The sequence below is a fragment of the Daldinia caldariorum genome, assembly GCF_022478825.1.
Source record: "Daldinia caldariorum strain CBS 122874 unplaced genomic scaffold F4812scaffold_18, whole genome shotgun sequence".
In the NCBI taxonomy this organism is placed as follows: Eukaryota; Fungi; Ascomycota; class Sordariomycetes; order Xylariales; family Hypoxylaceae; genus Daldinia; species Daldinia caldariorum.
Window position 1 is genome coordinate 321,756 of NW_025953054.1, and position 16,323 is coordinate 338,078.

Consider the following 16,323-nt stretch of genomic DNA (forward strand, 5'->3'; position numbering starts at 1 on the left):
TGGGGCTACTACGGTTTTATCCACTAGCGCGCAGCCCGGTTGAGCTAAGGAATTAAGCGAGAAGGGACGCACTTGGACTGGCAGACTGCCCATCATTGATAGACTGGTGAACTAGGTACCATGTACATAGTACACGATGCAGGACAAGAACATGGCAGAAGATCTTGGTCAACTTTACCTTACCTAGCATCTAATGCTAACGCGTGGGGGAAGAGTTTGCTACAAGTAGGTAATCTGGAAGTAAGAACTAACATATTATATAATACTGCCATCTCAAAAGAAAGTTATCCTAAAGGGGATCTTTATAGAACGGGGACATTTGTAGCCATCATCATGCTGTAATACAAGTACCTAAATACACCACAAGAAGGCGTTGGGAGAAAATATATGTCTTTTCACGGTGGAAGGTTGAATGCGTGGACTTGAGCTTATTTCGAGGCTATCACACCTGACTCAAGTCAATTCAGCTGCTGACAGCTGGTAGTAACTACTAAACTAGGTAAGGCGTGGATCTTATGGTTGGAGCTTAGACCAACAAGGGCCCCCAAGGCAGATCAAAACGTGTATAAAAGTATCCTTACATACAGGAATATTAAGGAAGCCGGTGCCCTCATCTGCGACGACTTGCTACTGCTGCACATCCCGCCATATTTTTCTGACAGGCACGACAGACCCCGGCCACCCCAATCCGCCCAACTTAAGCAACCTAAGAACCTAAGCAAGCCAAAACTGCCATAAAAAAAAAAAACCCTTAGTCAACCAGAAGGCGTGCACGCGCCACCACACAACAGATAATTCTAACATAGCAACCACCTATTTTCGCCTATACCATCTTTTAGGTTTAGGTAATTATTTCGATTACCAAACTCGAACAACGATAAACCCATACAGCACGATATAATTTATTCAATTCGGAAGTATTCTTAGGTTATCCTTAATGCTTGCGGCTTAACTTTTTTTTAATTCTTTATAAAAGAAAAGTTCTTTAGTCGTTCGTCTATCCCGCTACAACGAACGAACTTAGTTGCCGCATCGCTGATCGTTAGCATCGCGATACAACCTGCAGGGTATGTGCCTTTCCTTCTTTTTGACCCATATATTCTTTCATTCTCAGTTCTTGATTTACACGCTACCGCTTCCACTGCCGCTACCGTTACACATAACCTTGCACACACTTCGCTCTTGTGCATATACCACCACATACGCTACAATCTCTTATTGGACTTTGGTCTATTATTACCGTTATTGCCCATCTTAGTCGTTTCCACACTCTTGCCAATATAAGGCATCATAGCGTATAGAAGGGACCATGTTACTACGATTTGGTGATGGTTTCCTTCAAGAACGCTTTTGAACCAATAAGAAAGAACAAGTGTTTGCTTCAACCCGATTATCCCTGGAGAAGTGCAGGGATGCTTTCTTTTTTTTTTTTTTTGAGACCTTGTCACGGTAGGAAACAACAAATGCACAAGATGCAACAGCAGTGCCATAAGACCTGACTACTTTCACTCCGGTAGCAAGTCCAATCACAATAGCTTCCTTATTTGTACTCGACTTACAGCTCGATTTACAATAGTCACAAAGTTCCTCCACTTACACCAAACATCCCCCCGAATCCACCTACCTTAACACATTACCATTCTTGAGCGTTGGTATTGCATATTTTATTTTTTTAATTCAACATGCGGAGTACTAATTAATATCTTTAGATCGTTATTATGAAATGAATCTCTGCCGGGTATTGGCATTGTAGCCTCGGCGTAACTTCTGAAAATGGCGTCCAGGTGAGTTCTACCTAACCCTCTCACATTGTGAGTCAAAGGACATACACTGACACATAGAATGTTTTATAGGCTTGATCGTCTCGTCACGTAAGTAATTATTAAATTTGTCGCCCGTCCTACCTACAGCAAATCAATAAGTAGAGTTATTGTTGCTATTGAAGCTCAAATTATTCATATCAGCGCTTGTTAGCATTTTGACAAACTCTCTCATATGGCCCAAAGTTAAATGGGGTAGTCTAACTAACGAGCCTTGTCGGCTGTCTTGTGTATTTAATCACTGACATTTTGTAGTATCCTCGAGACAGGCAGCACGAAGTTGATTAAAGATACTGCCGTTAATCAATTAGCTGATTGGCAAAAGCAACACCCCGAGGAGCTCTTCAACCTATTATCTAGAGTTGTGCCTTACCTTCGTCACAAGGACTGGGATACTCGTGCTACTGCGGCTAAGGCACTTGGTAAAATTATTGAGAATGCCCCTTTCTACGACCCTAATGAGGATGAAGATTCTACGATAGAGAAGAAGGAAGAAGTCAGTAATGAAACTGACTTCGTAAAAAAGGAGGAAAGTGATGAATCGCCGTTATCCTCTGATGAGTATTTCAAGCCCGAGGCGCTAGATGTCTCAATTATACTCAAGTACGGCCGTGAGCTGCTAAGAACTGGTAATGTGGATTACAGTGTTGCAAGCCTTGACCCGCAAGCACGACTCGCATATCAGAAGAAAACGCTCACAGGCCGGCTTGGACTGTTGGGTAGACGTTTCGAAGATGAAGAGGTTCCGATTACTGCGGAAAAATCAGCTAGCCCTTTTACGCCTCAGGACTCTAATCCCGCTAACGGCGTGGCTCGCCAAGATACTGCTGCTGGTGTTGGACCTAACCAACCAACCGAAGAATCGGGCCTAAGTGCTCGACAACTGAACGTTCTAAAAAGGAAACGGAAGAGAGATGCACAAAAGGCTGCCCAGGGGAAGAGTGGTTTCGGCGACTTATCCATACGCCGCTCATTTACTGCGGGGTCGGAAGGGCTAGACGATACACCTATGCTAGATGCTGATACGAAGAAAGGTGGAAAGACGGATTACTTCAACCTAGATCGGCCAGCCGATGTCGATGAAGACACCAAAATTGTCTCTGAATTCAAAGGGGCAGTTGTTCCTATCAAATCAGAAATTGAAACAGAGGACGAGCTTCAAGGATCAGAATGGCCATACGAACGCCTGTGCGAATTTCTCAAAATCGACATATTCGATCCGCAGTGGGAGACGCGTCATGGTGCCGCGCTAGGCCTGCGAGAAATATTACGAGTGCACGGTGCTGGAGCTGGTCGGTTAAGGGGGAAATCGAGAGCCGAGAATGACGCGTTCAACAGAAAGTGGCTGGACGATATGGCCTGCCGACTCTGTTGCGTGCTTATGCTGGACAGGTTCACAGACTATGCATCTGATACGTCTGTCGCGCCAATTCGAGAAACCGTCGGCCAGACTCTAGGTTCATTCCTGAAGCACGTGCCACCCACGTCCGTTTACAGCATTTATCGAATTTTACTTAGAATGGTGATGCAGCAGGACCTTGATTTAGACAGACCTATTTGGGCTGTCTGCCATGGCGGTATGGTGGGCCTCCGATATGTTGTCGCAGTAAGAAAAGATTTGCTACTTCAGCACAATGACATGATTGATGGGATAGTTCAAGCTGTCATGAAAGGCCTTGGTGACAGCGATGATGACGTTCGATCTGTTAGCGCGGCCACCTTGATTCCCATAGCCCAGGAGTTCGTCAAGCTTCGACCGGGAGCTCTTGACGAGCTAATCTACATCATGTGGGAAAGTCTCTCCAGCCTGGGAGACGACCTAAGTGCCAGCACGGGCAAGATCATGGATTTGTTGGCTACTCTCTGCAGTTTCCCAGAAGTCCTAGAAACAATGAAGCGTTCTGCCGAACAAGACGAGGAGAGATCTTTCACATTATTAGTACCGCGACTCTACCCATTCCTACGACATACTATCACCTCTGTTCGTCTTGCCGTTCTGAAAGCCCTCATGACGTTCGTCAACCTCGGCACAGAATCGCAGGGTTGGCTTGATGGAAGAACCCTCCGATTAATATTCCAAAACATACTCGTAGAACGTGACCAGGAGACTCTCAATATGTCTATGGATTTGTGGGCTGCTCTAGTGAAATGCTTGGCGAGAGACCCGGAGAAACTGGCGCACGAATTTGCGCCACATATCGATGCTCTTATGCAGCTCACTCTACACCCTGTTGGAGTTTCTCGACATCCTATTCCTATGAATGGCTCGCTCTTCCTCAAACCTTCCGGAGACACGTACTCGGTGCCTGGCTCCACCCCTTCGGCTGCGCGTAAGGGTTCCGAGCCGGAGGGAGAGCGAGCTACGAAGAGGCGAAAGAAGTCTACTAAGGCGGACGATCCGCCTCCCACTGCCCATTCACACGATCTTGATGGTCATATGATGCAAGGGGACGTTGACCTAGTCGGGATCGACACACTTATCCGCTCTCGTGTCTCTGCAGCGACAGCAATGGGCTTAATCATGTCACTTGTACCTGCGCAGCATTTAGAGTCCTACGATGCCACTCTCATTCCAGGATTAACTTCGTCTTATTCATCTACCCAACTCACAGCGTGTATAGTTATAGATGAATACGCTCGAAATAGCGTTTCATCCCCAGCCGAAACGTCACGATATATGGACGAGCTTCAAAAGATTATAGATTTGGAGCGACCTTCCCAATATCGTGATCTAGTGAGCTTCGTAAAACGAGTGCGTTCACAATGCCAGCAGCTCGTGAGTATCTTCAGAGACCATGGCAAAGTGCCTCAACACAAACTTCCAGCTCTTGCTGTCGTTGTACAAGGCGAGGCAGAAGCAGGTCCAGGAGCTTTCTCTCTCGCTACAGCCGAGAAGTTTGTTAAAGAAGATTTTGAGAGGTTAAAGAGAGTTATGGCTCCAGCGCAGCGCTTGATCGCTAGTCAGCAATTAAGCGAACTTCGTGCAGCCGCTGTAGAAGTCATCGAGGATGTCAAATCTATCAAAGAGTCGCGAGATGTTCGTATTAAAGCGGCAGCGGCTTGTGCTCTCATAGCAATGAAAGTACTGCCCAAGAAACCGAGTCCCCTAATCAAAGCTATCATGGATAGCATCAAGCTAGAGGAGAACCAGCAGCTTCAGACTCGCTCTGCTGATACCATCGGCCGGCTGGTCCAGTTTTTCACCGAGAAGGGCCGCAGAGGTCCGGCCGACAAGGTTGTGTCCAACTTGGTCAAATTCTCCTGTGTTGAGGTCGCCGAAACGCCTGAGTTTCCGGTGCACGCGACGAAGACGAATGTGATCCTATCGATGCAAAAAGAGGAGGACAGAGTTGATCATGGGTCAGACGCAGCTAAATTCGCTCGTGAAGCTAAAGGTGCTCGCATTACTCGACGAGGAGCGAAAGAAGCCCTCGAGATCCTCTCCCGCACGTTCGGTGCAGATCTATTTACTACAGTCCCAAGCTTGAGGACTTTCATGGAGGAGCCTCTAGTAAAGGCATTCTCAGGCGAACTTCCTCCTGAAGCTAAGGACCCCGAAGATATTTTTGGGCAAGAAGTCGTCGATGCTATGTCAGTTATCCGAACCATGACACCGACGCTAGACAAAGCTCTTCACCCCTTCATAATGCAACAGGTACCCCTCATCATCAAGTCACTCCATTCAGAACTCTCCGTGTTCCGATATATGGCTGCGAAATGCCTAGCTACTATCTGCAGTGTCATCACCGTAGAGGGCATGACTGCCCTCGTAGAAAAGGTTCTGCCTTCCATCAACAACCCTATAGATCTACAGTTCCGTCAAGGTGCAATAGAAGCTATCTATCACTTGATTGCTGTTATGGGCGATGGCATCCTACCTTACGTCATTTTCCTCATCGTGCCTGTTCTAGGTCGTATGAGCGACTCGGACAACGATATTCGCCTGATTGCAACTACATCTTTTGCTACGTTGGTTAAACTAGTACCTCTTGAAGCCGGCATCCCTGACCCACCCGGCCTCTCTGAAGAGTTACTGAAGGGCAGAGACCGTGAGAGGACGTTTATCGCGCAGCTCCTTGACCCAAAGAAAGTTGAACCGTTCAAAATACCGGTCGCAATCAATGCCGAGTTACGTTCGTATCAGCAGGAGGGTGTCAATTGGCTTCATTTCCTTAACAGATATCACCTCCATGGTATTCTCTGCGATGATATGGGTCTTGGGAAGACGCTCCAGACCCTTTGCATCGTCGCTAGTGACCATTACAACAGAGCAGAGGAGTTCAAAAAGACTGGTGCTCCAGATGTGCGGAAGCTCCCATCCCTTATTGTCTGCCCACCGACACTCTCGGGGCATTGGCAACAGGAATTAAAAACATTCGCGCCGTTCCTGAGTGTCACCGCGTTCGTCGGACCTCCCGCTGAAAGAAGGGCCAAGGCCGCTCAGTTTGCCTCGACCGACGTCGTCATTACTTCGTATGAAGTATGCCGCAATGACACAGACTATCTCGAGAAGCAGAGTTGGAACTACATTGTGCTTGATGAAGGCCACTTAATCAAAAATCCCAAAGCAAAGATTACGCTCGCCGTAAAGAGGCTTGCTAGCAATCATCGCCTAATCCTTACCGGCACACCGATCCAAAATAACGTCTTAGAGCTCTGGTCCCTCTTCGACTTTTTAATGCCAGGGTTCCTTGGGGCCGAAAAGGTGTTCCTAGATCGATTTGCCAAGCCAATCGCTGCCAGTCGCTTCAGTAAAGCTTCCTCTAAGGAGCAAGAAGCAGGCGCTCTAGCGATCGAGGCGCTACATAAACAGGTCCTGCCATTCTTACTCCGTCGTTTGAAAGAGGAGGTTCTTGATGACCTGCCTCCCAAGATTCTCCAGAATTACTACTGTGATCTCAGCGAACTACAGAGGAAGCTATTCGAAGACTTCACGAGAAAGCAGAGTAAGAAGCTTACAGAGGAAGCCGGTCGAGATGATAAAGAAGCCAAACAGCACATCTTCCAAGCTTTGCAGTACATGCGAAAGCTATGTAACTCACCTGCACTCGTCATGACACCAAGCAACAAGCTTTACGACGACACACAGCGCTTCCTTGCAAAACAAGGCACCAGCATAGAAGATCCGGTTCACGCTCCCAAGTTGACTGCTCTCAAAGACCTGTTGGTTGATTGCGGTATTGGAGTTGAAGGTACAGATTCAAACGATCCTCTCTATCAGCCGATCAAGCCACATCGCGCGTTGATTTTCTGTCAGATGAAAGAAATGCTCGACATGGTCCAGAATACAGTATTAAAACGCATGCTTCCTTCTGTTTCATATCTGCGACTCGATGGTTCGGTCGAAGCGAATAAACGGCAAGACATCGTGAACAAATTCAACAAGGACCCCTCCTATGATTGCCTATTACTTACCACTAGCGTGGGTGGTTTAGGTCTCAACCTTACAGGAGCAGATACGGTCATATTCGTTGAGCATGACTGGAATCCCCAGCGAGATCTCCAAGCTATGGATCGTGCCCACCGAATTGGGCAAAAGAAGGTTGTCAACGTATACCGGCTGATTACGAGAGGCACATTGGAAGAGAAGATTTTGAGGTAAGTGGCTATAATCGCACCCAGTCCAACTCGTGCTAATATCTGGATATAGCCTTCAAGCATTCAAGATCGACGTAGCATCTACGGTAGTGAATCAACAGAATGCCGGCTTGGTAAGTAGCATTATTCTTGGATCGCGTCAAGGGTCTTACTAATTTACTCTTAAGGGAACCATGGACACGGACCAAATATTGGACCTCTTCAACATAGGCGATGCAGGACCGAACCTAATATCTGATAAACCTCAAGGCGCTATCGACGGGCGGGAAGAGGATATGGTGGATGTTGAAACGGGAGACGTAAGAGCACCAGGCAAGAAAGCATGGGCAGATGATCTAGGAGAACTCTGGGATAACCGCCAGTACGAGGAAAGCTTTGACTTGGACGGCTTCCTCAAAACGATGCAATGATGATTGAGGATTAAAGACTAATGAGTCTTAATAAGGCTAAGCTTCATGAGCAGCCTTTATAATAATGGCATGCCTATCTATAGGCGAGATGTGCTGGTATTGTATTGTGTATAATTGTATTATAAGATGAGGAGCTGGCGATATGATGCGGCAAATGAACTTGCAGCAGAGCTTAGCTAAATACATTGACTTTACGCACTAAAAGATGTATTGCTGGTTCGGAGAATGTTGAGTTTGAGAAATACTTGAGTGTGAAGCTCCTAAAATTCTGATCCATATTGCCTACTCAGGTAGGCATCAGAGTAGGCACGTACGATAAAAAAAAAAAAAAAAGAATAGGAACCTATTAAGTACCTTCAAATTATAGTCAAGGTCTCTAAATTCTACATTGTATTCAAATTGTGTCGGTAATGTAAACGGTACATCTTAGATTGTGTCTGCTTATAAGTTAGGCACTTAGGTGGCTTTGTTTAAGGGGTTAACTTGAACATGTGCTGTGAATTGGGCAAGCAATATTCATTTTTCTTAACATTATGCGAGTGCAAATGCGAATGCGAATTAGTACATAGTACATGCTGCAAACTGGGTTAAGTCTTGGCTCAGTGCAGTGCAGCACATTATGGTGACCAGTGAGCGACTTTTGGCCCCACCTCTGAGTTGGAAAAAAAAAAAAAAAAACTCGGAGGCCGTTACTCGGCCCCGCCCCGGACATCCGACTTCAATGCCGGCCGGACGACGGCGTGGGTGTTGCCGTCCGACTACATCGCACTCAGACAACTTGGTAGCGTATTTCGGTGTAGGTTAGTAGCGCCCCGGGGAAACTTATTCCTCAGGTACAATACAGAATTAATTCTTAGCACATTCCATGTTTGATCTTATTTTTTTTTCCGCAGAAGTATAGATTTCTACCATGTAATGATGATTCATTCGTAATCCCGAGGGGGTATTTCAGCGCGAAATCAAACTGTATTTTTCGTTATAATTTCTACGAGAAAGGCTGCGCGATTAAACCGCATTTGTCTGTAGTCAGGATCACGTTCTCTTGTCCGTAAATCATCGCGAACCCCCAGCCCCCCTCCCCCCAACACTGCCGTCCTTCCTCCTCCTCCTCCTCCTCCTCGAAGCCCTTCGCCCACCTAACACAAACGCAATACCCTCGTCCTCGTCCTCGTAACTTCAGAAACGCATGTCTACCTAACCTAACCTAACCTAATCTACCTTAATCCCCCTCCCACCCATCCATCCATCCATCCATCCCCCACAAGCCCCATCAAATATTCAGCGGCCCACAAACATCATCGACCTTATGCACCGCGACCCTAATCATATCGAACCCGAGCCTAGCGCGCATGTCCAGCGTATACATCTCGGCAACGTACAACCGCGTCCCCTCTCCCTCTTCCTCCTCCTCCTTCCCGCCCGCCACTGCCACCCTCCTCTCCACCTCCCCGTGTATCGCCACCGCGTGCTTCGTCCACCAGAAATCGTCCAGCGCGCACCGTATCTCCTCCCGCACCGCCGAGTGCCGCAGGAACAGCGCCCCCGCGTGCGCGTTCGCCAGCCCGCGCTCCGTGAACGTCGCGAGCGGGAGCCGGTCGAGCTCGATCTCCCCGCTCAGCGCGCCGACCTGCTCGTGGGAGAATACGGCGGCAGGAGGGGCATCGATATCGATACCGTTGTCCTTGTCATTATCGTTGTTGTTGTTGTCGTCGTCGTTATCGCTATTGCTTTTGCCATCTCCGTAGAATCCCCGCCGCGGCGTCTCCGTAGTCTTCTGCGTCATGAACTCGCACTCTACGATGTAGTGAGGTAGCGCGGGCCTCTTCGCAGCCCACTTCTTGAGCGCGCGCGCCTTCTTCGTGAGGTCGCGCTGGATATCTACGAGGCGCCGCTCGACCCAGAGGACGCGCTCCTCGCCCGTGTTCAGCGTGAGTTCTACTCTGAGCAATCTAGACGGGGTGTGCTCGTAGACGTGCCTACGGGTCACGGCGGCGGTCGTGCCGCCTACTTTGAAGTTATCGTAACGAGTCAATTCGTCAAGTTTTGCATTAGCTTGTTCGCGACTAACAAATGATCCGGGCAGCTGTGTCGCTTGCTCGCGGATGATATCCCTATCCCTATCCCTGTCCTCCTCAAAGTAGTTCTGCAGACGACGATTTGTTCTGTTCGGCAAGTTTGTCATGGAGAATATCAGGTATTCCCATTTATGTACAGCAAATGTATCTGAGACACGATTATCCTCCTCCACCGGCAAAAGAGAAACTTGATCAACATCGTGCTCACATCCAACTGATGCGGGCAACCTATCATTTCTGGGTCGGTCAGTATGTTGGTAGTCGTATGTGTCTGTGTATATCAAGTTTTTACGTACTTCTGTCATCTGGGTGAAGTCGAACATAGACTCAATGTTCTTTTCGCCCACTTCGTTGAAACGCTGCTTCAGGAAGAATGCGTTGGGGTCCTCGGAGATTTTATGGAGGAGTCGGATCTCCAATTCTCGCTTGCAAGCTTTGGTGAGCTTTTTTTTGAATTCAGGATCCTCCACCATGCCCACAACGACGTTATGTAGAGCTACATATTTAGAAGATCGCATCATGTTATAGAGACGATCCATAGAGGTGTGGTAATTTTCATCCTGCAATACGAAATCAATACCGGTTCATTTTTCCAGAATTCGTAGGTTATTTGACATACCTTCTTTGAATCGGTATCAGAAGGGATGAAGGACACTAAGTGTAACGTAAGTAGAAGCCTAATATTAAAATGAATTGAATTAATATGTTACATATGGGGAATACTTACGGATTTTCGTCTTCTTCGAGGTCGACGGGTCATCGGCCGCTTTTTCAGCGGCGCGCTTGCGGGCTCGAGTCTTCTTTACGACGGGTGCCTGCACGGGCTGCTCCTTGGTGTCGTCGTGACCGTTGTCTGCGGCGGCGGTGTCGACGGCAGCAGTGTCTACGACAGCAGTGTTGTCCGCCATGACAACATCACCACCAGTAGGAGCTTGCTCTGCAATAGAAGTGGTGGGTGCGGGCGGAGCCTCACCACCCTCGCCAACGACGTCGTCGCGATTTTCAGTAGTCATAATGAGAGACTTCTGATGATGATCAAATTAATGCATGTTCTCTTCTGTAGCTCTGTAATAATGGTAAGCTTCTGTACTGACCTTGTTTGATGGGGGGTTCTGTTTATGCGGATTGCCTGGAGACTTATGTCTTCCAAAATGTGGTTGTTGTGTTCAGGAATTTTGGAAACAATTGGTTTGTGTGGAGGAAATTTATAACCGGAGCCTGAAGGGTTGCCTGGTGGAAAGATCAGGCACAGCTGGTGCAGTTGCTCGACAGTTTCTGTTAGAGAGATGGAAGGTCCACGCGCATATTCCTTAGTGAATTCTCGCGCAGGTAGGCAGTCCATGCTCAAGCTGCGTCCTCCAGGAGACGCGGTAGTTCCTGTAGCGACCCCATACATCTCTAGACTATGACGCTCTTTAATATCATTGTTCCCTATGACTCTGTCCTTGGCCTCGAGTATATGGCCGTTTACACCGTCATGAGCAGCCATAGTACCCCCATTATCAACGGCAAGCTCAGTAGGCCGTTGAGGAGACGGTGGCATATGATTGTGGGTATGATGGCTACTTCTCTCCCGTCCCTGTTGAGCTGACTGGTTTACCCCCATGGTATTCTAATAATGTTCCCTGCGGTGTTGTGTTGACACTTAAGATATGTATATTAGCACCTTTGGTTGTGAGTGTGTTTTGTATGTGATATGTAGCCTTGCTAGGTACCGCAGAAGACCGAAGAGTCAGTTGCCGAGAAGACAGCATATATTCATTCTCTAAGGTAATATAAGCACATACGCCAACAATATGAATGAAAGAGGCCAAGACACGAAAACAGGTTCAAAGGAATATTCAAACCGAGTTTAAAGGAGGCCGAGTGACACCGGGGACAAGTTACATCACACTAGCAATACGGCCTTAGATATGAGTATTGACTTACCAATGCTTGGATCCTCTGCTAGCTCGTACCGGAGGGAGCTGTAGCCGACATACTTAATGTTTTCAAGTCCCTTTTCTAGGTGTTCTGACCGAATAATAGAAAGGGAACCTTGAGAAAAGTTTCGAGGGTTGACAGAGATGTCGATGCGTGTAGATGACTTGAATATAAATCTTCGATTTGACCTAGTAGGGTTAGGGCCTGGTGTTTGGATGAGAGAAGATAGAAAGATCTGAGGTAGACATCAACGGGTTAATATAGTTCTAGAGATGGAGACTTCGGGGGTAACCACGAGGAAGATTCAAGATGGAGAGATGTGAGTGGGAAGGTTGAACGGTCTCCAATGGGTACTGGGCAGGGCGATTTGTGATAGAGGTAGGTATGTGGAGCCGCGGTCTAGGAAGTATGATATTTGGGCAGTTGGCTAGGGTATCATATGGCTGGTATGGGTATAAGTTGCTCAATACGTACCTGACGAGACTAGCCGATAGCCGAGAAGAGCGTGTACTGTCCCTTAGATGTGACCAATGGTTATTTCCCTAATTATTTCTCTAAGAGTGTATGGTAGGATCAGTAAGAGCCCGAGAGAACCGCGAAAGTTGCTTTTATATCAGGTTTTGCTACTGGGACGTGCCTGTTAAAAGGACTTGGCTTGCCCTCAGCTAGAGGCAGGTGAAGGAATGGCGATGGGGAGACGACTGCCTTATTGGCATGTATAACACACGGTAGGGTGCAGATATTTCTTGTAGATGAGATGATAGGCTTTTATTGCTTTCAGTTCAAGACGCTGATGTGAACTAAAAACTGGCCAGAGGCTCTAATGTTTGAAATGGTGTGTTGAGATTAGACATATGGGTGAATACCTAATATAGAGATGTTGTTGGTAGGAACGGCTGGCACGAGTATTACCATACGGTGAATTTGTTAAGCGATATATTAGGTACCCAGGTAGGTAAGCACGATAGGATTGCAAGGGAGACACGAGTAGTCGGTATTGCTAGGTAGATTATAAGGGTTGTGGGTATCTATGAGTATGGGAAACTGCTTCTAGCTAGGTAAGAAGGAACGAGACCGACTAAGTATTCCTATTTACCTTGTATTCCGATGCAAGACTGGCTACTTGGTTTTAGATCTCGCCTTAAACGACTTCAGGGGGTCGCTTCTACGACCAGTTACCCTCCTACCCCTGCCTTTTGAAATTCGGCTCTTCCTCCCCTTTCCGTCGAGGACCTTCTTGAATGGTACGAATCCGACCTCGTTCGGAGTAATCGCCTTCTTACCGTCCTTCGGCAGTAGATAATCGGGTACGTGCTTGAGATGGGGCTGACTTCTTGTTGTTCGAAGTTCGACATCATGACGGAGATGACGAACCTCCAAAGGATTCTCCTCGAAGTGGCGCTTCAAGCTTTCGCTCTTCAGCAGTTCTTGCTTAAGCTCACGTAGTCGTGCTTCTCTAATAGCAACTTTTGTAACGGCTCTCAGAGCATCGTTCATTCGGTAGCGGAATGCCTCCACGGCCTTCATGTCGAAATTGTAAGGTTTGACTTCTTGACCTCTCTTGGCCTGCTGCTTGATAATTCTGGCCAACACCTTCTCATCATTTTCCGCCGTCTCAACGCTAGTAGGCATGTGCTTTCGGAATTTGTCTTTGGGCACAACAAAGGATAAAGCCATGCCTGTTTGTCCCGCGCGTGCTGTCCGGCCAATTCTGTGCAGATAAGAGCGCGACGACAGAGGAAGGTCGAAATTTATAACAACTGCAACATTCTTGAAATCGATTCCTCGAGATATTCCATAATTCTTATCTCGTCGCGAAGACTTGCGCTTCTTCGAACTCGAAACAACGGCCTTGCTTTGTTCGCTGCTTTCTGGCGCCTCCTTGGTAGCATCCTTGGTAGCATCTCCATGAGCCTCTTCTCCGGTAGACTCAAGCTGGTCTTTTTCCTCGCCTACTACCTCATTTTCATCGGAGGCGATGATAATGTTGTAAACTCCCCTGTTGAACTCCTCGACAGCGTGGATTCGACAATTAACTGGTAGCTCGGAATTCAATAGACAACTCCGTATTCCGAATTGTTCGAAAAACAACTTGAGTCGATAACATCGGTCAACATCACTGACAAATATAATCGCCTTGCCTTTAATTAATTCAAGCTTGACCATGCAGTAAATAAGCAGGAACTTTTCATCTTCGGCGCATCTATACAGTCATTAGCATTTTGATCCGTGGTATGAGATGCGCAACCTTACTTGACAACGAATTGCGAGACACCACCTCCATCTTCGTCCGGCTCTACCAGATCTAGAACTGTCGGATTCCGACAGAAAAGCCCCTTCAGGGTATCAACTTCCGGCGTGAGAGTCGCACTCATCAAGGTTGTTTGTAGACCCTTTGGTAGCGAAGAAGCAACATTCTGTAGATCTTCGTCGTAGCCATATGATAATACCAGGTCCGCTTCGTCCAAGACTAAGTGTGTGAGTTTCTCCACCGAAAGAGCAGAGTTTTTTATGTTGTGCCATGCCCTCGCAGGTGTCGCAACTACTATATCGGGCGAATCGGAGAGGACGGCGCGCTGGGCGGCATCGGAGAGCTTGTCGGAAAGCTTGGAGACCTTGATCTCTCTGGAGCAATACGATGTGAGAGATTCGAGTACTTTGGCGACTTGATTTACCAATTCGTTCGTCGGGACCAGTATAAGAGCCGCCGTATATGAATCTGAAGATGTCTAACTAGGGGATTAGTTCTATTATATCCTATCCTATCTAGCAAAACCTCTACAAGGTTATATTCATTCATTTATTCATTCATTCATTCATACCTGTTTGCGCTTGAGGATAGCTTGGAGGATAGGTAGGGTATAGGCGGCGGTCTTTCCCGAGCCTGTCTTAGCCTTTGCCAGCACATCACAGCCATCAATAGCTAGCGGTATGGCCTTGGTTTGAACCAATGTAGGCGTATGCCAGTTCTGACGGGCTGTGGCTTGGAGGAGTCTGCTATCGAGGCCGAGGTCTGCGAATGTGGCGGTCGTACCAGTGCTCGGTGCTTCAGCATTGGCGGTTGACACCGGCGCATCATTCTCGTCTAATTTGCGCTTCATGATGGCAGATTTACAAGAGCAATTATAAAATGTTGAAGTTGGAATGGATCACGTTGGTGGTGATAACCATCCGCTATAGCAGAGTATTACTATGTACCTAACATAGTCTACGAAGTGGGCTTGGGAAAAATAATTCCTTATCTTATCGCACGGATCTTGGAACAACTATTTTACCCTCATGTCTCACGGACCGGGGGCTGCAGGTGAGGTCCACTTCCACTAGACTGGATGTAAATCCGTACCTAGATTTATTCGCTTACATAACAAAATTATCTAAGGTAGGTCTAGAACTTTGCTCGAGCGGGAGAGTGCGTACGTACATCGGTACTTGTATTTCATTTCATTTCAAATCGCTGTCCTTAACATAAATCTTCTCCTTTTAACCACCAATGCGGAGCGCAATATTATAGCTATTACGCACAGCGCACATACCAAGTAGTAATCTCTCTCCGGCATTTGAGATCGAAGTGCCGAGGGGTAGATGCTCTTCCATCATTGGGTGGAAGTGCGCATCCCCCTAGGTACTTATGTATGTCTGAGAAGTCGACTGGATGAACCAAGCTTTTTCTTGTCGCTGATTCGAGGCTGTCGACATCCTTGGCACCGGCTGGCTCGTCAAACCTCATCCTATTGGCTGGCACCGTGGTTCGCCGCACCACCAGAGCCAAGAGTTTTGGCCAAGAGGACCCTTACGAATTCAAATTCCGATATAACAGGTGTGATCTTCCGTCTGCGATTCTCTCCGTCTGTGATTCTCGACTCTCCTTTGGCGCGACGCTGGGTACATTAGCGAATGGCGACAATTGCCTTGCCGTCTAGAGAATCGCAGAGTAAGTTAGATACCTGTGATTTGATGCTCTCGAGTTTCATCAGCCTAGTGGCAGAATTTATCAACCCCGTCAAGAGGACAATTTGCTCCGGCGTACGGATTACTATCGCCATAAGGTTAGGTACTAGACTAATATGATATACAATGGATGATAATATCGACCGTAATAGTCATGTCGGGGCCACAGTCTCAAGTTTCTGCATAGTACCTAGGGAGGTTTGGATGAAGGTTCCGCAGCAATCTCTTGTCGATTGGCCATCGTATCGCAACCCTAGGCGAGCTAGACGATGTGAGGCTGCCTTTTCCCGTGGGGTTTCAAGGATCCCGATAGATCTTCGTACTACTACTACATAGGTCGTCTCCGTTATTGTAGCCCGGCCCTTGTAGTCGAGAAGGGCCGCAGCTAGAGATGACGTTAAACTTCATTTCCGAGAGGCTTAACACGACATTTAAGCCTGGGGACTTCATCATATCCCGCCTAGTCAACCGAGATTTGATATCTTGGGATTTTGACGGCTAACGAGCTCTTTGCTTCATCTGCTAACGCAGGCCTTCTAGTATAATGCA

The 16,323-nt window shown here is 47.4% G+C and overlaps 4 protein-coding genes across 4 annotated transcripts; 1 reads left to right on the forward strand and 3 right to left on the reverse strand.

The window, feature by feature from the left end:
* Positions 1 to 1,044: 1,044 nt before the first annotated feature.
* Positions 1,045 to 1,871, reverse strand: F4812DRAFT_441736 (uncharacterized protein). The gene is made up of 3 exons (XM_047935258.1): positions 1,854 to 1,871; positions 1,710 to 1,784; positions 1,045 to 1,652 (listed from the first exon to the last, which is right to left on the reverse strand). Exon 3 carries the CDS (start codon positions 1,488 to 1,490, stop codon positions 1,206 to 1,208), a length of 285 nt encoding a protein of 94 aa, XP_047787039.1. The 5' UTR covers positions 1,491 to 1,652; positions 1,710 to 1,784; positions 1,854 to 1,871; the 3' UTR covers positions 1,045 to 1,205.
* On the forward strand, positions 1,602 to 8,168 carry F4812DRAFT_152083 (uncharacterized protein). The gene is made up of 6 exons (XM_047929732.1): positions 1,602 to 1,648; positions 1,710 to 1,784; positions 1,854 to 1,871; positions 2,076 to 7,418; positions 7,471 to 7,531; positions 7,586 to 8,168. Exons 2-6 carry the CDS (start codon positions 1,774 to 1,776, stop codon positions 7,826 to 7,828), a joined length of 5,676 nt encoding a protein of 1,891 aa, XP_047787040.1. The 5' UTR covers positions 1,602 to 1,648; positions 1,710 to 1,773; the 3' UTR covers positions 7,829 to 8,168.
* A 930-nt stretch (positions 8,169 to 9,098) lies between these two features.
* On the reverse strand, positions 9,099 to 11,544 carry F4812DRAFT_466956 (uncharacterized protein; the record flags this gene model as incomplete). The annotated part of the gene is made up of 4 exons (XM_047938588.1): positions 10,994 to 11,544; positions 10,631 to 10,928; positions 10,523 to 10,557; positions 9,099 to 10,463 (listed from the first exon to the last, which is right to left on the reverse strand). The coding sequence occupies exons 1-4, from the start codon at positions 11,507 to 11,509 to the stop codon at positions 9,099 to 9,101; spliced, it is 2,214 nt and encodes a 737-aa protein (XP_047787041.1). The 5' UTR covers positions 11,510 to 11,544.
* A 1,270-nt stretch (positions 11,545 to 12,814) lies between these two features.
* F4812DRAFT_441740 (DEAD-domain-containing protein) lies at positions 12,815 to 15,018 on the reverse strand. The gene is made up of 3 exons (XM_047935259.1): positions 14,649 to 15,018; positions 14,080 to 14,555; positions 12,815 to 14,029 (listed from the first exon to the last, which is right to left on the reverse strand). Exons 1-3 carry the CDS (start codon positions 14,925 to 14,927, stop codon positions 12,946 to 12,948), a joined length of 1,839 nt encoding a protein of 612 aa, XP_047787042.1. The 5' UTR covers positions 14,928 to 15,018; the 3' UTR covers positions 12,815 to 12,945.
* Positions 15,019 to 16,323: the final 1,305 nt, after the last annotated feature.